The 25,347-nt window shown below is 36.2% G+C and overlaps 1 protein-coding gene across 6 annotated transcripts in view; it reads left to right on the top strand.

Annotated features, from left to right (window-relative positions):
* TMEM62 (transmembrane protein 62) overlaps positions 1 to 25,347 on the top strand; it is a 33,439-nt gene that overhangs the window by 4,740 nt on the left and 3,352 nt on the right. For 4 of the 6 annotated variants that reach the window (XM_061182223.1, XM_061182224.1, XM_061182226.1 and 1 more), the window contains 8 exons: positions 3,229 to 3,370; positions 5,840 to 5,964; positions 6,112 to 6,234; positions 9,403 to 9,558; positions 13,035 to 13,194; positions 17,212 to 17,325; positions 20,163 to 20,247; positions 23,237 to 23,341. In XM_061182223.1, coding sequence (XP_061038206.1) covers positions 3,229 to 3,370; positions 5,840 to 5,964; positions 6,112 to 6,234; positions 9,403 to 9,558; positions 13,035 to 13,194; positions 17,212 to 17,325; positions 20,163 to 20,247; positions 23,237 to 23,341 — 1,010 coding nt within the window. The remainder of the gene's footprint in view (positions 1 to 3,228; positions 3,371 to 5,839; positions 5,965 to 6,111; positions 6,235 to 9,402; positions 9,559 to 13,034; positions 13,195 to 17,211; positions 17,326 to 20,162; positions 20,248 to 23,236; positions 23,342 to 25,347) is intronic. The other 2 variants (XM_061182227.1, XM_061182228.1) reach the window with 1 other exon arrangement.

Raw genomic sequence — 25,347 nt, 5'->3', positions numbered from 1 at the left:
ATTGGCAGGCGTATTCTTAACCACTGCACTACGATGGAAGTCCCTTTTATTCTTTTTATTTCATGTACTTTAATGCTTTTTGTCGACTAATGGTACTTTTAATATTCTATACAGACTTTTTTTTTTTTTTTTGCCATTGATGCACAGCAAAAATCGTTTAGATCAGAGCTTGTCAACCAGAGTACTGTGGATTTTAAGAATGCTGAGATACTGATTCTCTTAGCCTCTGGGGTGGCTGAAGAGCCCAGTTGTTCACCCCTGGCTGCTTTGTCCAGTATGTCATACAAATATTAAAAAAAAATTTATGTGCATGAATATGAAAGGATCTTTGAGTTAGAAAGCTCATTCTCTAGTTTCACTGTATTAGAATTCTTCTTTTGGCTGTAATTTCACTTTCTCTTCCAGGGTATTCAGTAGCTTTGTTTTACACTGTCCGTCAGTCAAGTAGCAAGTCTTAAGAGCCTATCATTAGTTGGATAGTGTGAGAGATACAAGAGCTAATATTAAAAAATATGGCCTCTACCTTCAAGTAAGTCTAGCTAAGGGAGATAAAAAGTGTTCAGGAAACAATTAGAAAAGAACGTTAAAAAAAAAGAACATGAAGGAATGGCTGTGAAATGCTAGATTATTTATTACACTTAATTATCACTATGAGAAATCAGAAAAGGCAGAGGTTAGCATGGGGTGGACATAGAGCAGACTTTATTGTTTATTTTTATTTTTTATTGAGGTATAATTGACATATAACATTGTATAAGTTTAAGGTATACAGTGTGTTCATGTGATACATTTATATATTGCAATATGACTGTTACCATAGGGTTAGCTAATAACCCTATCACAAGTGACACAGTTACTGTTTCTTTTTTTCTGGTGAGAACAATTAAGGTCTGGTCTGTTAGCAACTTTGAAGTTTATAATATAGTACTGTTGACTATAAGTACTATACTGTGCTTTAGATCTCTAGAACTTACTTATCTACTAGCTGCAAGTTAGAGAAGACTTTGTAAAAGAAGTGAAAATTGTGTCCAGTCTTAAAAGACGGGTAGCATTTGGAGAAGTAAGAAATTCTGAGGGGTATATTTTGAAACGATCAGTATAAACAGAGCTTTAGTTGCATGCCACAACTAAAAGATCCTGCATGTCGCAACTGAAAGATCCCACATGCTGCAACGAAGATCCTGCGTGCCACAACGAAGACCCGATGCAGCCAAATAAATAAATTAAAAATTTTTAAAAATACATTAAGAAAGCTAGAATGAGCTTTTGGGGGGCAGTAAGGAAACTGCTATCACCAGAATAAAGGTTCATATTGAGGATTGGTGTGACACTGGATAGATAGTGTAGAGCCAATTTATGGAGGTGTCAAGTGACAAGCACAGAAATTTAGATGTGATGGATAATAGTTTATAATCCAGTATAGGTTCCTAAGGAGATAAGTAGCAATGAAAATAGTATTTTATAAAGGGCAGACACACAACAAAATAGGGATAGGGATAAAAAGAAAAAGGGAGAGATTAGAGTTGTGTAGACCAAATAGAAGAATCCTGCAGCAGTCTAACCATCATAAGGAAAAGGCCTGAAATGAATATAAGATATACCTGTCTGAAAAAGGGTCATGGATATGGGGATGGTGACATGAATTTGAGGATGGTAGGTCAAAAAGCATTGGTTAACATATGATTAGAGTCACCTTAACTTGGAAGAGGAGGTTGTCCTCTTTTGTTAGTGTCAGGAAGGAAAACGACAGAGATGAAAATCTTTTACTTCTTCTTAACTGTTTGTATCTTTGATGGCAACTGTGGGAATGGGCTTAAGAGACATTTTCAAAGAATCAATAGGACTTAGGGTCTGATTAGGTATTGGGAAGGTAAAATTATTAGTCACTTTAAAGTTTCTTACCTTTATATTTTTGTTTCTAACCACCTAAACTTTATCCGGATTTAATATGTGACATTTTGCTAGAGATATAGACATTACAGAAATATCAACTGGAAGGAAAAAAATCTTAAGGTTAAATCTTGATCTCTACAATGCCTCAGAGATGCCAAAATCCAGAATTCAAAAACTATTGTATATTTTAACCTCTGCTTTCAAGTAGTTGGATTTTATTTTAGATAGTTGGATTTTAATATGTCAAAAATGTAGGAAAGGAAACAACATATGTAAGATTATAAGATCCTGAAGAATAACTCTGAAAACAAACTAAGCAGGAAAATTATAAATACAAATTTTAATGAGGAAAAAACCCTGAAATAGAAATTCAAAAAATACCAAGAGGAGAGGTAATAGAGCTAATTGACTATTAATTGTAATATCTATGATAATATATTTATTTTTGATACATTTGTTGGCTGTTGTTGCTTAAAAATAACTCTTTGATAGCACATTAAATTTCAGAATTTTATTTGTATTTTTTTCATATGTGCTCTTAGGTAAAACATGATATAAGACACTTAGATATTTTCTTATAATGTTCTGACATTTGAATAATAAAGGTATGCTCCAAATATAATCTATACTTTCTTTCACATTTATTCAACAAATACTTAATGAGTGCCGACGCTGTGTACTCTGTTACCCATCCTTTCTCCCTGCTCTTCACTCTCCAACTTTCTGGACACTTGAATACTGTTGATACTTAAGGTGGTGAGGACTTTCATTACTGGATGGGGACCCTGTGTATGTTTTCAGTATATTTTTAGGAACCGATAAAAGATTTACTGGCCCAGACCTAACATTTTTCTCCTGGCTTGATGACTTCATCTTTGCAAGGCTTTATTGTGACTTAAGCCTCTGCAGTCCTGCTTCAAGAAGTAAACAGTTGTATGTCACTACACCAAGAATTCTGCTAGGTACTTAGAAGGCCCTAACTAAAATTTTTAATGATTGATAAATACTATTTCCCTGGATGCTGACTAATCTCTTTTAAAATGTTAAGTGGACCACCTAAATTAGCCACCTACTTCTCTGCTTTGCTTGGTGACCTTGTGCTTGGTTACTGATGAATATGTTTGCCTGAATCTTTGGAGGCAGTGGGAGAAAATCTTTAAAATTTCTTTTAATCGATGTATCCATTGTGGATCTAGTTTTGTGTATTTCTCTGTCAGATCATGGAAATTTCCTTTTCAAAGAGAGGCAAAATATAGTGTGATATTAGGGCAGGAATTTAAACTCATTCTGTCATTTTATGATTACACTAAAACTTTCCTGTCTTGTATTTTTTAGGAAATATTCTGCTGTACGTAGGGATGGCTCTTTCCATTACGTCCACAGTACTCCCTTTGGCAACTATTCTTTCATCTCTTTGGATGCCACTCTAAATCCAGGGCCTAAGAGACCTTTTAATTTCTTTGGAATTTTAGATCAGGTACAGTAAAAAATCTCACTTCCCTTTGCAGCTAACCTATTTTATCTTTTCCCCATACATGCGGCTCACTTAAAGTTATACTAGGTAAACAAGTTCTTATCTAGAAATGCTTGAGGAAAAGTCTACTGTGGTTACAGGTATGGCTAGAAGAAATTATTGACTACTTGAACCCTATTATTGTTATCCCTGTCCTTGTTCCAAAATCTGGGAAAGCAGTACCTCACATTTTACATTAATTCAGTAAACATTTGTTAAATATGTACTGGGACTTCCCTGGTGGTCCAGTGGTTAAGACTCCTTGCTCCCAATGCAGGGGACCAGGGTTTGATTCCTGGTCAGGGAACTAGATCCCGCATGCCACAACTAAGAGCCCGCATACTGCAACTAAAAGAGCCTGCATTCTGCAACGAAGATCCTGCATGCCACAACTAACCCAGCACAGCCAAATAAATAAATAAATATTTTTTTAAAATAAAATAAATATGTACTAAGTGCAGCATGCACTTTGCAAGGTGCAGGGCATACAGCTTTGTATACTATATGGTATATTCCTAAATCCCCACAGTTGCCATTTCTAACTAATGGTCTATATTTTTTTGGTAAGAGAAGGGCAACCATGGAAGTAAATGAGTTTTCTTTTTTTTTTTTTTTCATTTATTTTTTTGTCTGCATTGGGTCTTCATTGCTGCATGCAGCCTTTCTATAGTTGTGACGAGCGGGGGCTACTCTTGCGGTGCGCTTGCTACTCTTCCTTGCGGTGCGCGGGCTTCTCATTGCAGTGGCTTCTCGTTGCGGAGCACGGGCTCTAGGTGCACGGGCTTCAGTAGCTGTGGCTCGTGGGCTCTAGAGCGCAGGCTCAGTAGTTGTGGCGCATGGGCTTAGTTGCTCCGCAGCATGTGGGATCTTCCCAGATCAGGGATCGAACCTGTGTCCCCTGCATTGGCAGGCAGATTCTTAACCACTGCGCCACCAAGGAAGTCCTAAATAAGTTTCTTTTAAAGTATTTTTCGTTAAGCTCGGTGAAAATTGTCGCTGGATTAAAACTGTATGGAAAGTCACATCTGAGAACCTCTAATTATTTCTTGGTACAGCAAATGTCAACTCATTATTGAGTACGTGCCCAAATGCAAGACATATGTGCCCATATATAAGAATACAAGGGTGATAAGATCAAGTCCTTGGCCTCTTAGAATATTTAATGTACTGGTGGGGCTTAAGACCTATACAGAAATAACTATAATAAAAGGCAGAATTTGCTAAGTGCTGAAAGATTCAAAGTGGTATGAGGGTTCAAAGAAACTTGAGCAGAATATTGTTAAATGCTTTGGGTTTATTAGACATTTTATTTAAGGAAGGTATATTTTGTTTCCTGTCTACTGAGTGTCTTTAGACGGAGTTGATCAGCTTATTATTTTAACGCCTATCCCTTAGAATGGTGTTTTTTAAGGTATGATTTGATAATCTGCATGAAAAGCAGCTGTTTTGTAAAATGCAGATTCCTAGGCTTTGTCTGAGACTTACCAAATTAGAAACTCTGAAAGTAGGACCCAGGAATTCATTGCCATAAGCACTTTGGAGATAATATTAATGTACATTTTTATATATACAAGTTATTTTAGAAATAATCTTTATGAGGGATGGTTTACAGACAATAAAATGCACTCATTTTGAGTATTTGAAGAGTTTTGACAAATGTATATACTGGTGTAACTGTCACCACAATCAAGACAGAACATTTCCATTACCCCAGAAAGTTCTCTTGTGTTGTTAGTCTTCACCTGCAGTCCCAGGGAACCACTGACGGGTTTTCTGTCAGTATAGATTAGTGCTGTTTGTTCTAGAATTTTGCATAAATGAAATCATACAGTATGTACTCTTGTGTCTGGCTTCTTTTTCTTAGTACATTTTTGAGATTCATCCGTATTACTGTGTGTATCCTTTTTGTTGCTGAGTGGTATTCCATTGTATGGGTATGGATATACTGCAGTTTTTTCATGGTTTCTAGTTTTTGTCTGTTATGAGTAGAATGTTGTAAATATTCAGGTACAAGGCTTTCTGTGGACATATGTACATCTTGTTTTAGAAGTTTAGTTTCAATATCCTCTTTATTAATTGCACTGTGGTATACAGGGCTGAAAAGATTAGCAGTTCTTCTTCATTGCTGCAAAGAAATTTATAAATAAAGAAAAAAATTTATGTAATTTAAAGATTGTTTATTTCTGTTTCTTTATCTATCAAATGGGAATAATCCCTGTCCTAGTTAGTGCAGAGTTATTTTTAGGATCAAATGAATTGTATGTTTAAACAGTTTGAAACTTACAGAGGTTCATACAGGTCACTGATTAGTAGGGTTTAAGCTTTAGAGGTAATATACTTATTATAAAACCTCAAGGGAGTTGTGTAACCTGTTGACATTAGATTTCAGCCTGAGCCCTAATTAAAGCTCCTTCTGTTTTTCTCTGATTTCAGAAACAGATGGAGGATCTTTTATTACTGGCCAAGGAAAGTAGTGGGAGCAACCACAGTATTTGGTTTGGACACTTTACAACATCCACTATCCTTTCTCCATCACCAGGAATTCGGTCCATAATGAGGTGAGGCAGGCTTCCAAAATCAAAATTAATTGCTTTTAATTCTTTTATGTTGTTCTACCTATCTTGCTTTTCTGAAGAGATATTTTTATTAGTTTGGCATCACAAGTTATCTTTGTTCATTTATTTCATTTATTTTTCATTGGTTAGTTCAGCTACAGCTTATTTGTGTGGGCACCTCCACACACTTGGTGGACTGATGCCTGTTTTGCACACTCGTCACTTCCAGGGCACTTTGGAACTTGAGGTGGGAGACTGGATGGTTAACAGAAGGTAAGGGAACTACCCCACAGAATACAACTTATACGTGTAAGTTTTGCTAAAGCAATGATAGTTTTCTGATCACTATCATGAGTGATCCCAGTTAAGGAAAAACATGTGATATCTCTATGTTTTTGAAGGAATATATGTATCTGGCAATCTTTATCCTTATGCAAAAACCTTGTTGCAGCAATTATGTTTGCCATCACTATGTTATGTTGGCTTTTCAAACGCATCCTCTAGGAAATAGTTCTCAAAATCTAGTATACACGAGATCTATAGAGGAGCTTACGAAAAATAAAAATTACCAGGCCCTGTCTCTAGAGATTTTGGCTGTGTTGGTCTGGGTTAGGACACAAGAAACTGTTTTTTTTTAAAAAGTCCACCAGATGCTCAATGGACCATACTTTGAGAAACACTAGGGCTAGAAATATGTCATCTTTTCCCCTGAATTTTATATCTGCCTTTCTGGTTATTGCCACAAGATGTTAGTGATTTAAGTTCTTCAAACAGATTATAGTTGGTTTTATTAAGGTTAAAGTCTTTTAAAAATTATTATTATTAGACACTTTTTAAATTGAAGTATAGTTGTACAATATTATGTTACAGTTGTACAGTATAGTGATTCACAATTTTTAAAGGTTATACTCCATTTATAGATATTATAAAATATTGGCTATATTCCCTGTGCTGTACAATATATCCCTGTAGCTTATTTTATATGTAATAGTTTGTACCTCTTAACCCCCACCTCTATCTTGCCCCTCCTCCCTTCCCTCTCCCCACTGGTAACCACTAGTTTGTTCTCTATATCTGTAAGTCTGTTTCTTTTTTGTTATATTCCCTAGTTTGTTGTATTTCTTAGATTCCACATGTAAGTGGTATCGTACAGTATTTGTCTTTCTCTATCTGGCTTATTCACTTAGCATGATACCCTCCAAGTCCATCACTGTTGCAACTGGCAAAATTTCATTCTTTTTTTTATGGCTGAGTAGTATTTCATTGTATATGTACCACATCTTCTTTATCCATTCTTCTGTTGATGGACACTTAGGTTGCTTCCATATCTTGGCAATTGTAAATAATTCTGTTATGAACATTGGGGTGCATGTATCTTTTCAAATTGGATATATACCCAGGAGTGGAAATGCTGGGTCATATGGTAGATCTAAGGTTAAAGTCTTCTGAAGAGAAAACATAACTTATTTATCAAAAGGATACAGTATAGTTAAATATATATTTATTGAGAAGAACGAAATATATATATTTGAGAATAACTATTTAAGTGCAAGTTTAAGTATAAATAAGTATCATCTCATTGTTTTTTATCAATTGCTCTTTAACTTAGTCAAACCCAGTGCTATGAAGATATTAGGTACTTAGTGAATATTTGTTGAGCTGAATATGTTATCTTTCTAATAACTACAGTTGATCTTTGAACAACACAGTTTGAACTGTGCAGGTCAACGTATACTCAGATGTTTTTCACAAAATACTTACTACAGTACCACACAATCTGTGGTTAGTTGAATCTGTGGATGCGGAACTGAGGATACAGAGGGCTGATTGGGAAATTATACTCGGATTTTCTACTGCTTGGGGGTCGGTGCCCCAACGCCCGCATTGTTCAAGGGTCAACTGTACTTCCATTCATTAAAAAGCAGCTTTATATCTTGGAAGGTACTTATTCATTTCAGTTGGCTTTTCTAGAAACTGTATAAGAGCTATGCTTGAAGCCTGTGATTAGTTGGCAACTGTAATTACTTTGAACTAAGACCTGTCTGTTCATGACTGTGAGGCTGTGGGCTGGGCTGGAATTGCCTTTTACCAGGTAGCCTTCTTAACCCTTGATCAGCTTCTTTATTTCTTATAAATGCTACAGTTACAAGTTAAGTGATGTTAATTATGGAGCCATTTCCTTTCTTTCTCTTCCCACCTGCTCTCCTGTGTTCCAACCCTGGGGTTTTATTTGGAGTTTGTTTTACTGAAAGGACCTAACCTTTACCTGCCCTTATAAACGTTTAAATTATACTAGTACAATAGAAGAGTTTTTTTTTTTTTTTTTGGCTGTGCCTTGTGGCTTGTGGGATCCTAGCTCCCCGACCGGGGATCGAGCCCCGGCCCTCAGCAGTGAGAGCACGGAGTCCTAACCACTGGACTGCCAGGGAATTCCCTAGGAGAGTTTTTAAAAACAGTTAGTATATTAGTAATATTAGACTAGGCTTTGTTGTGGATGCAAATAAATCTAGAAATATCAATGGCTTAACACAACAGATGTTTATTTTTTCATTTATGTAAATCAGTATGAGTCAGGGAAATTCTCCTCCATGGGGTAACTCAGGGATTCAGGCTTCCTCCATCTTATAATGTGACTATTTCAATACCTCAATTCCAGGGCAGGCAAGAGAGCACAGAGAACTCATACCCATTCTTAAGTACTTTGGACCAGAAGTGTGATACGTGTCACTTCTGTTCACAGCCCATTGGCCAGAACTAGTCACATGGTCCCAACCTAATACCAGGGAGACTGGGAAATGCAGGGGAGCACGTGGAGTATTTGGTGAGCACTATTGTTTCTGCCATAGCTAATCATTTCTCTCCTTAGTTCTAAAAGTTAGAAAATACAAAACTTTGGTTACTTTTTAGTGAATAGTTTTACCTTTCATTGTGCATTTAGAAAATCAAAACCACTTAACTTTTGCTGTTTTCCTTGAAATTATAGAAATAAAAGTTTAAAAGAAGAATTAAAGGTTTCTAATTATGTTTATTTTAATATTTTATGTAGCATTGTTGATGGGATGAAGAATGTCAGATATTATTAGACTTATGATGAATGTTTTAGGTTCAAAATAGTCTTAAAGTATAGAAATCAAATGATTTAATTCAACAGACATTTATTTAAAAATTAAAGAGTACATGCTATGTACCAGGCATTGTTCTAGGATACAGTGAAAATTCATTGGTTCAGTCAGATCCCAGTTGTGACAAATGTCACATGTGCCAAAATGTATAAAGTGATAAGGGCAAGGGAAGAAAGAGGAACAATATTATTTACTCTGCATTCAAATTCATGATCTCAGAAAGTATAGTTTTATATTTTTACATTTGTTCTCTATATATCCTTCAGGCCCTCTTATAATATGAAGTAACTAAATTACCTTCTTGTCCTCTGGTGTCTAGGTACCGGATCTTTGCTTTTGATCATGACCTCTTTAGCTTTGCAGATTTGATCTTTGGCGAGTGGCCTGTGGTTCTTATCACTAATCCTAAATCACTCCTCTATAGTTCTGCTAAACATGAACCACTAGAAAGACTCCTTCACTCAACACACATCAGGTATGTAGCAATTTTTCAGAATTTACTTTCAGTTTGATATTGATGAAGAATAAGTCATTGTGATTGCATTCTTATGTGAAAGCTATGAGATGCTCTACTTTAGTTTTCTCAGCAATCTAAACATTATATAAATTGCCTACTGTTTCATTCGTATTCAGTTAAAAAGTATATAATTTTTAAGCTGCTGAAATAAAAAAAAAAATCTAGACGCCCGTAATCCTACCATTATTATTTTTGTCTTTTATTCTCGCTTTTTTTATATGCATGGTTTTACATTGCTGTAATCATAATGTACCTGTTCATTTGCATCCTACTTTAGAAAATTTACATCGTATATCAGAAGTATATTTTTTTTGTTTTGCTACATAGCCTTTCAAAAAAGCAAAAGCTATGTAAACCTTTTGGAATTGAAAATTCATTTGGCATATGAATTTGACAGTGTATATAAATAGAATCTTTTTTTAAATTTATTTTTTATTGAAGTATTGTTGAATTACAATGTGTTAATTACTGCTGAGAGCAAAGTGACTCAGTTATACATGTATACATTCTTTTTCATATTTTTTTCCATTATGGTTTATCACAGGATATTGAATATAGTTCCCTGTGCTGTACTGTAGGACCTTGCTGTTTACCCATCCTATATATAATAGTTTGCATCTGCTAATCCCAAACTCCCAGTCCTTCCCTCCCCCACCCCTTCCCCCTTGGCAACCACCAGTCTATTTTCTATATCCCTGATTCTGTTGCTGTTTCATGGATAGGTTAATTTGTGTCATATTTTAGATTCCACATGTAAGTGATACTATATGGTATTTGTCTTTCTAACTTCACTTAGTATGGTAATCTCTAGTTGAATCCATGTTGCTGCAGATGGCATTATTTCGTTCTTTTTTATGGCTGAGTAGTATTAAATAGAATCTTAATGAGACATTAACATTCCTTTTGCAAAGAGACATAACCTTTTGCAAACATAAGGGCACTTGTATTTTTTTTTTAAATTTTTTATTTATTTATTTATTTATTTATTTTTGGCTGTGTTGGGTCTTCGTTTCTGTGTGAGGGCTTTCTCTAGTTGAGGCAAGCGGGGGCCACTCTTCATCGCGGTGCACGGGCCTCTCACTGTCGTGGCCTCTTTTGTTGCGGAGCACAGGCTCCAGACGCGCAGGCTCAGTAGTTGTGGCTCACGGGCCTAGTTGCTCCGCGGCATGTGGGATCTTCCCAGACCAGGGCTCGAACCCGTGTCCCCTGCATTAGCAGGCAGATTCTCAACCACTGCGCCACCAGGGAAGCCCAAGGGCACTTGTTTTAATATACTCTTTTAAATTTTATTTTGAAAAGTAGTACAACATAACTTTTAGAAAATAGAGTAATGGGGTTATATGTGTATCCCTGTCCCACCCCCCCCACCCCCCAATAGAACTATTATTAACATGAGTTTTCCTTCTCAGGCATTCTCTTTCAGGCCTGTATTTACACAGTCGTAATCATAGGGCACAGTGTATTCTAATTGCTACTTTTTTTCTGTCAACAGAGAGAATGGACCACAGTTTAACCATTTTCCTATCTTATTGGTGAACTTTTAGATTTTTTTCTAATTTGAGGATGAACATCTGATGCATATAGATTCCTCCTTCATTTGAATAATTGCTTTAGATAGAGTTCTGGAAATAGGATTCTAGGTGAAATAGTTTGAATTCCTTTGTGACAGTTGATAAAGATTGCCTGATTACTTTTTTTTTTGCAACTAAAATCATTATTCTTTTTCAGAAAACTGTGGTAAAATATACATAACATAAAATTTACCATGTTAAGCATTTTTAGTGGCAATAAGTACCTTTATATTGTTGTGCAACCATCACTACCATTTTTTTCAGCTTCCAAAAGTGCAACTCTGTACCCGTTCAACACTAACTCCCTATTCCCCCTCCCCCCAGCCCCTGGCAACCACCAATTCTACTTTCTGTCTCTATGAATTTGATGACTCTAGGTACCTCATAGGGGAATCATACAGTATTTGTCCTTTTGACTGGCTTTCTTTCATTTAGCATAATGTCCTCATCCATTTTGAAGCATGTTTCAGAATTTCCTTGCTTTTTAAGGCTGAGTATTCATTGTTTCATATTTGTTTATCCATTCATCTGTTGATAGACATTTTTGCTTCTGCCTTTTCACTACTGTAAATAATGCTGCTATGAACATGGGTGTACAAATATGTGTTCCAGTCCCTGCTTTCAGTTCTTTGGGTATATATTCAGAAGTGGGATTGCTGGATCATGTGGTAATTCAATGTTTAATTTTCTGAGGAACCTCCACATTGTTTTCCACAGTGGCTGCACCATTTCACATTCCCACCAGCAGTGCACAAGGTACCTGATTACTTTTTAAAACAGATACTAATTTATAATGTTATCAAGCAATATGAGTGCCGGTTTCACAGCACTCTTATCATTATTGGATATTGTACTTTTAAAAAGATTTACTAATTATTCTGGAAAAAAGGGTACCAATATGTTTTAATTTATTTCTTTTGATCACTAGGTAAGTGGAACATACATCTCTCGGTCAGGTTTCTTTTTTTTTAAAATAAATTTACTTATTTATTTATTTATTTTTGGCTGCGTTGGGTCTTCGTTGCTGTGCGTGGGCTTTCGCTAGTTGCAGGGAGTGGGGGCTACTCTTTGTTGCTGGAGGGCTTCTCATTGCAGTGGCTTCTCTTGTTGCGGAGCACGGGCTCTAGGCACGCAGGCTTCAGTAGTTGTGGCGCGTGGGCTTAGTTGCTCTGCGGCATGTGGGATCTTCCCGGACCAGGGCTCGAACCCGTGTCCCCTGCATTGGCAGGCGGATTCTTAACCACTGCGCCACCAGGGAAGTCCTGGTCAGGTTTCTTGATAGGAGCTGGATATCAGATTTAGATTTAGAATAGTTTCTAATTTCTCACCAGTTCAGGTTGGCTGAATTATACAACTCCAGAAGCCACCATTTAGAAAGAAACCAGATCATATGAAGAGTGTCATATGAACAGTTGTACAATGTAATGGTCTGCCTTACCGTTGTCCCTCGGTATCTCTGGGGGATTGGTTCCAGGACCCCCTGGGAATACCAAAGTGTACAGATGCTCAAGTCCTTTATATAAACTGGTGTAGTATTTGCATATAACCTATGCACACCCTCCCTATACTTTAAATCATATCTAGATTACTTATAATACCTAACACAATGTAACTGCTATGTAAATAGTTGCTGGCGAGAGGCAAATTAAAGTTTTGCTTTTTGGAACTTTCTTGAAATTTTTCTTTTCCGAATATTTTCGATCCATGGTTGGTAGAAACCACAGGTTCCACATCCCAGTAACTCGCAGATCAACCAACGGAAGGCCATCTGTACTTACATCTTTTCAGGTTATAATAGGGTTATTCTTCTTTATAAAAACAATGCCAAATACCTAAAACCATGCATTTATGCTCTCATTTTAGAGTCTTGGTGTTCTCCTTATCCTCCATTACTTCAGTCGCAGTTAAGATTGATGGAGTTCATTTAGGGCAAGCTAGTCATTTGTCTGGTCCTATTTTCATACTAAAGTGGAATCCAAGAAACTACAGTAATAAGACACATAACATAGAAGTAATCGTCCAGGTAAGTTAGTAATTTTCAGCTTGCTATGTGAATGATTAGGCTGTAACCACATTGAACTCTGATTTGTTTCTTGTTTTGTTTTGTTTTTGTTTTTGTCAATTGATAAGATGAAACTAAGTGAATAAAAAATTTGAATACACTGGATTTAGTATGTTCTGAAAATGGACACTCAGGAATAATTCTACTTTTAGACTAAAAACTGGGCAGAGGACATGAGTGTGCAACTACTGGCTATAGTCCCCTCTTTTTATACCCAGGGAATCATTCTTCTGTTTTCTTCCAACTTTGGCCAGAATCTTTTAATAATGGGAGCATGTTCCCCAATATTCCTAAAGATAATAGAATAAGTTGGAAAACATATAATATTTACGTATCCACGCCTTTGATTGCTGTCTCCAAGAATAGGAAATTGTGTCACTATTTTGAAAGCTCTAGGGTAAATAATTTTTAAGGCATCCATCAAAGGGATTTTTTTGTTTGGCGAGTGGGCATTGATAGCACATGCAGTAACTGTCTGCCTGTCCCTTTTCTGATTCAGCTTGGGGAACATTTAATTCACTAGACCTGCCGGAGTAGAAAGTGATCATCATCACCAAAGTAGAGCAGTTTCATCAACAATCTGAAACACTTTAGGGGATAGACTGTGCTAAAAAATTAGTTTCTGGCAAAAAAAAAAATCTGTCAATTTCTACAACTTTATGATTTGATGAAGTTTTAAACTAATCTTTTAATGTTAAGTCTTAGTTTGAAGATTATCAAGTAATCCTTCAGAAAACACATGTGATTATTTTCATTATCTTTTTTGTATGTGTCACAGAGAAGGATTTAGAGCAGGAAGGAGCTATTTACTGAGCTTCTTCTAAGGAGATGCCAGACACTTAGAATTTTTTACGAAATCTGTATAACAATCTTATGTGGTGGGTAGTTTTATCCCCAATTCATAGATGAGGAAATGAGAGAAGGCACTTTGCAGTACCACCCATCTTTGAAGTGTTTTGCTTCGGAGGAAGAAGACACTCATGCGTAGGAAGTGGAAGGAGGGACTCCTGGGGATGAACTCCTTAATGTCTTTCATATTAGAAGTTGGCTCATTTTAAAAAGACTTGAAGATACAAGTGCACATAGAATAAATTGTTCCCTATCTTTACAGTCATGGGGAAGAAGTAGGAGCAACCGTAGGAGACCTGCTCACTGTTGGAATGGGGAACTTCCAAATCTTTGGATTGCTTCCGAACCCCAGCTTCTGTAGTTTTATGAGGAAGAAACCATAGCTCACATTTCTTGAAACATTTCTGCCTGCTTAGTTGAATCCTTAGTAAAAATGTGAAATCACATATACTTTTTATATGTTTAACATTTCTTACGTTATTGAGGTATAACTTACATTAAAAAACTCCATATATTTAAAGAGTACAATTTTGTGTGTTTTGACTTTCTTATACATCCTTAAAACCATTTCTACAGTCAATATGATCTATCACCCTCAAAAGTTTTCTTATGTCCCTTTGCAACTGCCTTCCCTCCACCCTCATTTCCAGGCAACCACTGATCTGTTTTATGTCTATGAGTATAACTTTAAAAAATTAGTCTACTGAATATTAAACAGGGAACCTGTCCCCTCATTCATCAGTGAGAAAGTTCTGTCCTTTTAAATACAGTATACCATAGATAAGTCTGAAAGAAAAATTCATAGGAGAAGACATTGATTTATTATCTTATATTTTACCTATTCACTGTATTTATTGAATATCTGTAAAGTTCTGGGCAGCCTAGTACCAACTAGACCTTTAGGTCAGTTCTCAGTGTGGTTCCTGAAGTAGTAGCATCAACATCACCTAGGAACTTGTTAGAAATCCCATCCCAAACCTATGTATCAGAAACTCTGGAGATGGAACCCAGCCATCTGGTTTGACAGTCCCTCCAGGTGATTCTGATGTGCATTAAAGTTTGAGAACCAGAATTTAAGATTATTGTGCCTCCTTTGCCAATTTAAAGGGCAAACTCTAGAAATCTCTATATCTCAAAATTAAAGAAAATCTCTGCTTTAAAACAAGAACTTAAAAAAAAACCCAAGAACTTGTCATTCAGAGTAAGAACATTTGAGCAATAAAAGTTTGATAAACACCAGTACAAGTTCTTTTTGCTATTTTAAAACTTTTTATGATGAGGAATTTTTTAAATATATGAAAGAAATACTATAATAAATCTCCATGTATCCTTCACCCAACTTCAAAGATTATCAACTTTTGACCAGTCTTGTTTCATCTGTACCCCATCCACTTCTCTCCTCCCTGTACCACGATGTCATTTCATCTGTGTAAATATGACAGTATATGTCTCTAAAAGATAAGAGCTATTTTAAAAAAACGTAACCATAGTACCATATCACACCTGAAAAATTAACAGTAATTCCTTAATATCAAACTATCTGGCTAGTGTTCAGTTTTCTTATTTTGTCACATATAATTGCATTTGGTTGGTTCAAATCAGAATTCAAACAAGGCTCAAATATTGCATTTAGGTGATTGTCTCTTCAGTGTCTTTTAACCTATAGGTTCCCTCTCCACCCTCCTTTTTTTTTCCCCTCTCAATTTGTTTGCTTTGGAAACTGGATCTTTTATCCTGTACTGTTTCTGTATTCTGGATTTTTGCTGTTTATATCCATGTGTTGTCATATAGCATGTTCCTCTACCCCATCTAGTTTCTATTACTGTAGTTAGATTTCGAGGTTTGATCAGATCTGAGTCTGTTTTTTGGCAGGAATACTTCATTTGGTGTTTTATGCTTTTATCAGAAGTCTATAGTATCTGGTTGTCTCTCTTTTAATAATGTTAAGATTGATCAGTGTATGCAGATATTGTTGACCCTACCCAGTGGTATGCTGGTAAATATTTAACAACCAGCTTGGGGCAGGTTTGAAGGGAGGACCCTGATTTGTAGCGTCTCCCTGATTTATACCAATTTCCATAGAATAAATATTCCTCCCGTAGCTGGTTTTAAGCTACTGACACATCAGCTGGTCTGCAAAATTCCTGAATATGTAGCAGTTGGCCCTTGTGGGTCAGTCAAGCCAGTGCCAGCACACTGCAGGCTTATCCTCCATTCAGCTTTTCAGTACCCAATCAGCTTTTCACTGAGGGATTAGCACTTACTGATAATCTCAGCCTAGATCCATTATTTCATCAGAGTTATAAAATGGTGATATTCAAATTGCCACTCCTAATTATAGGAGTATTAATTAGAAGAGTCCCACAAAGAAAAAATTTGCCTCATCTATTTGGTACCCAGATATAGAGTTCATACAGGAAAGGCAGGATAAGTCTTCATTCTTCCTCCACCTTTCCTGTTCTAAACCAGTTTTCAAAGTAATGAGTTACTTCTCTAGCTTCTGCCAAAGGTAACTAAATGAGTCTTATAGTATCATTATTAATTCATAGTTTAAAAAATATATATTTGGTATGTTTCAGTCCATTGCATTTATTCTTTCTGATGCTCAGTTGTTTGTCTTTGACTAATGGGAGCCTCTCCAAGTTGGCCACTAAGTCCTTTGATACAATCCCTGTAGTCCTTGTTAGTTTTCTTGCTTTCTGGTAGAAGATGTTTCAAGTTCTTTTGCATTTCTTACTCAAGAACTGGAATCACCTATTTCTCTAAAGAGCACTGGTTTCTTGTAGTGAGAAGTTTTATTTTGAGACCAAAATCTGGGCACTAGCCCAGCTAGCTCGTTGTTGTTGAGTTCATTATTATTTTTAGGCCTTTTCAGTAAACAGAGGGAAATATAGATTTCTTTTTTTTAAAAGAGAATACATTGTAATACATGCTGATATTTCCAGTTCAAATCTAGAATTACAGGGTTTAAAAGAAGTTTTATTTAAAGTGCTTATAGGAAGACTCAAAAGTAAATGAAAAAAATGTTGCTTATTCTGAGATAACTGACAAAAGTTATTGGAAACTTAATCTTGGAACATTGTATGTATTTGTACATGAGGGTTGCTTCTCTGCTGTGCTTATAACTAGGACTCTGCTGGAAGAAGTAAGAGTGTTCACCACATATTTTCTGCTCGAGAGGATATTCACCTCAGGTTTGATCCTCTGGCATCATTTATTCTCCTTACTGACCATTGTATTGTGGTGAGTAAATTCAACTAAATGTTATGTGTGTTTTTAATTTGGTATGTCCAAAGTCATAAATAATATAATAATCATGTGATGAGAAAGTGGAACCTTATAAAATTAAAAGTTTAGTTGCTTATCTAGAAGAATACAGTGATTTTAAATTGATTTGAATTAAAAGAAGTGGAGGCATGGACATATAATACCTGTTTTGGGACCTAGTTCTACCTAGTGCCATAAAACAAGGATAACTAAGGGAATTATAGGGACTGTGCTAAATTGGATTGGGATCTTTCAAAAATAATATTTCTTCCTACATAAATAATACATGCTTAATATAGAAAACTTGGAAAATTTAGAAATAAAGTACAGTCAGCCCCACATCATTCTTTTATCACACTAGCCATTATAGCCATTGTATTTCTCATTATGATACTCTCTATTTATTTTTCTCTTATTTACATTAAGATATGAGTTTTTAATATAAAATGGTAGTATACTTTTTTTAAAAAATAAATTTATTTATTTTATTTATTTATTTTTGGCTGTGTTGGGTCTTCGTTGCTGGGCGCGGGCTTTCTCTAGTTGCGGCGAGCGGGGGCTCCTCTCCGTTGCGGTGCACGGGCTTCTCATTGCGGTGGCCTCTCTCATTGTGGAGCACGGGCTCTAGGCACGCGGGCTTCAGTAGTTGTGGCACATGGGCTCAGTAGTTGTGGCTCGCAGGCTCTAGAGCGCAGGCTCAGTAGTTGTGGCGCACGGGCTCAGTTGCTCCGCAGCATGTGGGATCTTCCCGGACCAGGGCTCGAACCCGTGTCCCCTGCACTGGCAGGCGGATTCTTAACCACTGCGCCACCAAGGAAGCCTGGTAATATACTTTTCATTCTTTTTTTTTCTGTCTGACTTTTTCCACTGAGGAATTTGTTTTGACTGTTTTCTTACATCACATTTATTTTATAAATGATGCGTGTTGGCTGTATTATATAGTCATAGATACATCTTAATTTATTTTACCATTTCCCTATTGTTGGACATTTGTTTCCAGTTTTTCCGTCTACTATAAAAATACTGCTTATAACTAAGTTTTTGCACATACTAGTTTTTTTTCTTAAACTTTTTATTTTATATTGGAGTATAGTTGACTAAAAATGTTGTGATAGTTTCAGGTGTACAGCAAAGTGATTCAGTTATACATATGCATGTATCTATCCTTTTTCAAATTCTTTTCCCATTTAGGTTGTTACATAATATTGAGCAGAGTTCCCTGTGCTATATAGTAGAGGTCCTTGTTGGTTATCCATTTTATTTTATTTCTTTTAATATTTATTTATTTATTTAATTTATTTATTTGGTTGCGCTGGGTCTTAGTTGCAGCAGGTGGCCTCCTTAGTTGTGGCTCGTCGGCTCCTTAGTTGTGGCATGCAAACTCTTAGTTGCAGCATTGCATGTGGGATCTAGTTCCCTGACCAGGGATTGAACCCTGGCCCCCTGCATTGGGAGCGTGGAGTCTTAACCACTGCGCCACCAGGGAAGTCCCTGGTTATCCATTTTAAATATAGCAGTGTGTACATGTCAATCGCAAACTCCCTAACTATCCCTTCCCCCCACCCTTCCCCCCTGGTTTGTTTTCTAAGTCTGTGAGTTGTACATATTAGTTTTTTTGGAAATTTCTGGAAATGAATTGTTGGATCAAAGAGTGGATGCATTATTCTATATACTTCATTTATTTATTATATAATTACACAAAATTTTAAATTATTTATTATATTCATTGTTTTTGGTCTGTCCCCCCTCATTAAAATATAAGCCCCAGGAGGGCAGAGATCTTTGTCTTTTTGATATGCCTAACACAAGTAGGCCCTCAAATAAATATTTCTTGAAAGAATAAATGGGTTTGTTTTTTTTTAATATACACTGTCAAACTGTCTTTCAGAGAAGCTCTGGCAATTTACACTTTATTTTCCTCAGATCTCCATATCCGGGGTATTGACATAAAATATACTACAATGTTCAGAAGAAAATTTAAACCCCCTTTAATTTCATCTCCCAGAGATACCTTAATATATGTCCTCACATACTTAAAATGTGAATTCCTTATTATTTTAATTTACTTTTATTACTTGTGTGATTGAACTTTTAAAAAATATGACTAATGGGCATTTGCATCTCATTTTTACAAATCTTTTTGTGTTATTTATTTTTCTTTTGGGAATATTTAATGGTCACCTAGATCAGGCTTTGGAAACTTTGGTGTACTTATGAATCACCTGGGAATGTTAATAAGAGGCAGATTCTGATTAGTAGGGCTGAGATGCGGCCTGAGATTCTGCATTACTAACAGGCTGAAGGTGATTCCAATGATGATCTGGGACCCATATTTTGAGAAACAAGAACCTAGATAAAATGTCTCTTTACTGTGAATTAATCTCCAAGTGAGTGACTTCTTGATGGAGAAAGCATAAGGAAACGCAGTCTCTGTTCACTCAGCCTGCAGTGTACTTTGTACTGTTGGTTTTTTTTCACTCCTATACAACTTTAAATAAAACAGTACAAATTATACTTATCCTAGTACAGTGAAAGTAGACTATTTTAATTTGATCACTTTATATAACTGTATGAAATCACTTAGTTTCAACATTGGTCCAGGTATCATATCCAAATCTTGAAAGAATAATGCTGAGGCAACTTACAATTATCTTTTTTGGTGGATCAGATGTTCAGTTCTCTTTGACTGTATATTTTTCTCATATAGTCATTTCTGCTAATGATGTCATTTCCATTTTTGTTAATTAGGCCATTTAAAAAAACTGAAACTGTATCCATGTATCTTTGTCACGTGAGTATCTATTTCTCTGCAGGCCCGGGTCCTTTTTGTCATGATTGTGCTGATCCAGCTCATCATTCTCATTACTTTTCGGTATCGAGCGTATCCAGAGCATAAAGGTTAGTCACCATGGTTCCTTAATCTTAGAAGACTTTACTTTAGTGTATCCCGTAATGTCCTCACTATTACCAAGTGATAAATATCAATGCAAATTATCTTTGCCTGAGCTCTGTGAGGTACATCCTTCAAACTACCATGCTCGCCTCAAACCCTCTTTACCATACCATTTTCTCCAGCCATTCTAGGTCATAATGAGCGCTTGCTTCTCTGAATCCCAGCAGTCCTTCCTGAGGATTAATTCTGTATTTAACTAGCCAATGACCTTGTTTTACATTACCACTTCAAATGTATATACATTTTCTCTTCAATCAGACTGTAAGTTCCTCAATATAGGAGCTCTTATTTTCTACTTCTTTTCTCTTTTCCACGGCACCCAGTTTGTGCATTACAGACAATAAATACTTGTTGAATTAAATGTTCATTATCCCTTCTTGGCTTGCATGAAGTCCCTGGGATCAGGAACTGATTGTGGGGGAGGTGAGTACTGTAGTAAAGGTTAAACAGTAAAATGATTAACTGAATAGGTAGTATACATATCCTACTGAATGTTTTTCTGCTTATATATATATTTTTAAATTCTATGAAAAAGTTCAAGAGGCATTATTGCACACATATATTTTCTTGCCCACAGTGTAAATAAATAAATATTTGAGGGAGGCCCCAGCCTCATATGGGAATACCAGTATTTTTGTATAGTTGTTTAAAATTTACAACATATTTTTACCTACATTATCTCACTTAATCCTTACAACAATCCTGTGAGGTAGGTATTATTGTCCCCATTTTAAAGATTAGAAGACTAAGGACTGCAGAGGTTATGTAGGTTGTCCAATGTCTCATAGCTAATAAGAGACTGACCCCAGGTTAGTTTTTTTCTTTAAACAACACTTCTCAACTTTGACTACACCTTAGAATCTCCTGGGGAACTTTTTAACATCTCAGTGTCTACACAGCACCCTCAGTGTTTACACAGAATCTCGGGGGGTAGGACCTAAGCATCAGTATTTTTTAAAGCGCCCCAGATGATTCCAATGTGCAGTCAGGGCTGAGAAGCACGGCTCTGTCTAAAGCAGTATTTTCAGTCCTGCTGCCTAGAATCACCTGGGTTGCTGTCCCAGCTCCCCTCTTCCTCAGGCCAATTAAATCAGAATCTCTGAAGGGTGAGACCTGGGCATGAGTATTTACTAAAAGTTCCCTCAGGTTATTCTAATGTGTAGCCAAAGTAGAGAATCATTGCTTAAAGTTTAAAGCATAGCTGCTTCTAAGGCTAAAGAATGATGTATTTATAATAAATAATAATTACTATAGGTGGATATGTAGATTAATACTTTGAGAAGTACCAGACTAGAACAAGAGAGAAGCTGAGAGATGAATGAGTTGCAAGTATGAAATACACAAAGTGAGAAAGGTCATGCGTTATCAGGCTTTGTCTGAAATTAACTGTCAGGCTGAACAGTGTTATGAGTATAAAATGAATATGCTGGCCTATTAGGGAAGACGTGCTATTTAACTTACATCAGGCTGTCTTTCACTGGAGCCAGTCCTTTAAACCTTTAAATAGTTCACCTCTAGCATTGCTCAGTGTGTACTGAGCTTGCCATCATAGTCTTCTGCTAACCAGTGTATGATCGGCTGCAGATGAGTGAAATGGCTGGCTGGGGTTGAGGAGCTGTGATGCTTTAGTCTGCATCATGCTTTAGGCTGCAGAATGAAGCCCTTATGCTTGGGCTTTCTGGCACTGTATTGTGTGTGTGTGTTTGCCGCACCACACAGCTTGTGGGATCTTAGTTTTCTGACCAGGGAATGAACCTGGGCCCTCGTCAGTGAGTGTGCAGAGTCCTAACCACTGGACCACCAGGGAATTCCCTTTAAAAGATGCTAATTTGGAGAGCTTTGCGGATCTCTTTCAGTTGGAGTAAGAGGATAGCTGTGAGTTAAGAGCTGTATCACATATGGGAAAGGAATATTTGGACAGATACTCATAGTTAAGATTAAATTTTGATATTTGTTTGATTTGCCTTTGATATATATATAGTATATATAGTACTATATATATAGTTTTTAGAAAATTTTATTGGAGTATAGTTGATTTACAGTGTTGTTAGTTTCAGGTGTACAGCAAAGTGATTCAGTTATACATATATGTATATTCATTCTTTCTCAGATTCTTTTCTCATATAGGTTATTACAGAATATTGAGTAGAGTTCCCTGTGCTATACAGTAGGTCCTTGTTGGTTATCTTATATATAGTAGTGTGTGTATGTTAATCCCAAGCTCCTGATTTATCCCTCACCCCCACATTTCCCCTTTGGTAACCATAAATTTGTTTTCGATATCTGTAAGTCTGTTTCTGTTTTGTAAATAAGTTCATTTGTATCATTTTTTAAAAATTAGATTGCACATATGAGTGATATCATATATTTGTCTTTTTCTCTCTGAATTACTTCACTTAGTATGATAATCTCTAGGTCCATCCATGTTGCTGCAAACGGTATTATTTCGTTCTTTTTTTATGGCTGAGTAATATTCCATTGTATATATGTACCACATCTTCTTTATCCATACCTCTGTCAATGGACGTTTAGGTTGCTTCTATGTCTTGGCTATTGTGAATGGTGCTGCAATGAACATTGGGGTGGCCTTTGATATATTTTGATGCAACTTTTTGAAGTTTGTACATTTGGATACTAAATCTCATGGAAAACAGCGATTTGATCATCCTTTGAGCACAGAATATATGTGTGTTTGTGTGTGTGTGTGTGTGTGTGTCACAACTACACCATTGCTTTGACTTCCTACCTTCTGTAATTCTAAGTGAGTTGGTTTATCAGAATTCCTGCCAACTTCTGAATTTAAAGTGGTGTCATCCATATAACAAATGATTTGCTGACAATGTAGTAGATGCCCATGGAAGTCTTCTAGAAAATATTATAAAAAACTTGAACTTTGCATGTATTCACTGGATTTTTCAAATTTATTCTGTTTAGGACCTCCAGGATTTGTAAATTTGACCTCGTTTTCCCTTCATGTCTTGAGCAAAATAAGCATCTTCTACTATTCTGTGTTGTTGCTGACACTCTATACAGTGCTGGGTAAGTCAGTTAGGAAATCTGAGATTGTGGAGAATTCTGCCAAAGAATATACTGAGAATTTTAACAGTAGTCATTTAGGTTCTTGAGAGCATAATGACCGGCACACCGCTCCTTCATAAGTCATTTCCTGCGTCATGATCTTGGGAAATAAAGTTCTTTCCTAACTTAAAGGACATTTAGTCAACACCAAGTTAACTTAAGGGTGCTGAGAGGACCATGACAATTAGTATTTGTGTAGAAACCTAATAGAAGATAGAAGTTCAGCTTAAATGCCATCTCATCAGAGCAGCCTTCTTTGACCACCTTAAAGCTTTATCCTCTATTTCACCATACTTTTTATTTCCTTCATTACTTTATCAGAATTTATGATTATCTTCTGTATATATCATCTCTCCCCTCATTAGAATATCCATTGATGTCTTGTCTATCTTGTTCCCCTCTATGCCCAGCATTAAGCACAATGCCTAGTATGTAGTTGAGTGACTATTTACTACCGTGTGACTCCTAAAAACTCAGCTCAAAAAAGAGAGAAACTGAGATGAGCAGTGAGTTCAGGCATTTGAGCTCTTCTCTTATACTAATTATTATACCCAATACTGACAAAATCACTTAGTCACTTATGGAAGCAGAAAGCACTGTGAGTCTCTTTTTAAAGCTTTTTACTAATGTTCCTTACTAAGAGTCATTTAGGAGTAGATTAGACTATTTGTTGCTTAGTCTATGTTTTCTACTTTTAGTCCGTCTTTGGACTTTTCTTTCCTCATTAGTAACTCCCACCAGAGAACAGAAAGTATTTAAAGAAATAATATGACCCTTTACAATTCTGTATAACAAGCTATGCCAGATTCCCCTTTTGAGGTTGGTTTCCTTGTTAGAAGATAGGTTGAAGCTGTTTTAGACACTTGTCTTCCACTAGGAGGCAAAGCAGGTGATTTGGTTCCTGGCTGTAAAGGGGAGAAGTTGTTTCATTTTTAAAGGTTGAAACTTAAAGGGGAAACACTTTTTAAAACTAATATGTATCTAATGGAGAATATATATCTGAGAAAATTACCTATGACTTTTTAAAGTTGAACTCTACTCTTTTTTTTTTTTTTTTTTAATATTTATTCATTTATTTATTTGGCTGCGCCGGGTCTTAGTTGCAGCACGTGGGATCTTCGTTGTGGCATGCGGGATCTTTTAGTTGTGGCATGCAGGCTCTTAGTTGCAGCATGCAGGATCTAGTTCCCTGACCAGGGATTGAACCCAGGCCCCCTGCATTGGGAGCGCAGAGTCTTAACCACTGGACCACCAGGGAAGTCCCAGTTGAACTCTACCCTTACCAGCAAATGATGGTATTACATTTTGAGAAGGGAAATCCAGCTGTCCCTTAATCACTCTTGACAATATAGTAGTTCTAGAAGCCTGGACATTGAGAAGGAGCAGTAAATAATAATACGGGGTAGAGAAAAGTCATTCTGGCATTGCAGATGAAAAATTAAAACAAAGAAGTGAGTTAAACTTTGTACATGTTAACCCTGAGTATGTAGTTGATGTACAAAGTAATGACTGTGGGTCAGCCAGAAAAGTTTAAAATACATTCATTAATATTTATAAGAAAGTAGTGTGTTTTAGAATGATTAAAGTGGTTGAAGTCTTATTGCGTAAAGGAGTAAATCTCAGTTATCTGGAAAATTAACTGTGGTATCTATGGAGTACCTTTTTGCTTCTTAAAGGAAATGTTAATGCATTATATTGAGGTTACTACTGTAATAGAATCTTCTAAAATTTGTGAATGTACTCCAATCTGTTTCTGGAATCTATTCCAGGCATAGCGCATATTCAGGCAATTTTATAATCTAGAGAAATACGGAGCAAAGGAGCAAATAATTGGTTAGCTAGGATATTGAGTGCAACAGAGATTAGCAAAGAAGAAAAGCTATACAAATAAATGCTTATAGATGACTAGTCTCATATTTCTTCATTATTTCTATAAATGCATTTCATGATGTATGTAATCAGTCATA

This window comes from Eubalaena glacialis, chromosome 2, assembly GCF_028564815.1.
Source record: "Eubalaena glacialis isolate mEubGla1 chromosome 2, mEubGla1.1.hap2.+ XY, whole genome shotgun sequence".
NCBI lineage: Eukaryota > Metazoa > Chordata > Mammalia > Artiodactyla > Balaenidae > Eubalaena > Eubalaena glacialis.
The sequence above is the reverse complement of the archived record's forward strand: the minus strand, read 5'-3'. Positions and strand labels throughout refer to the sequence as shown.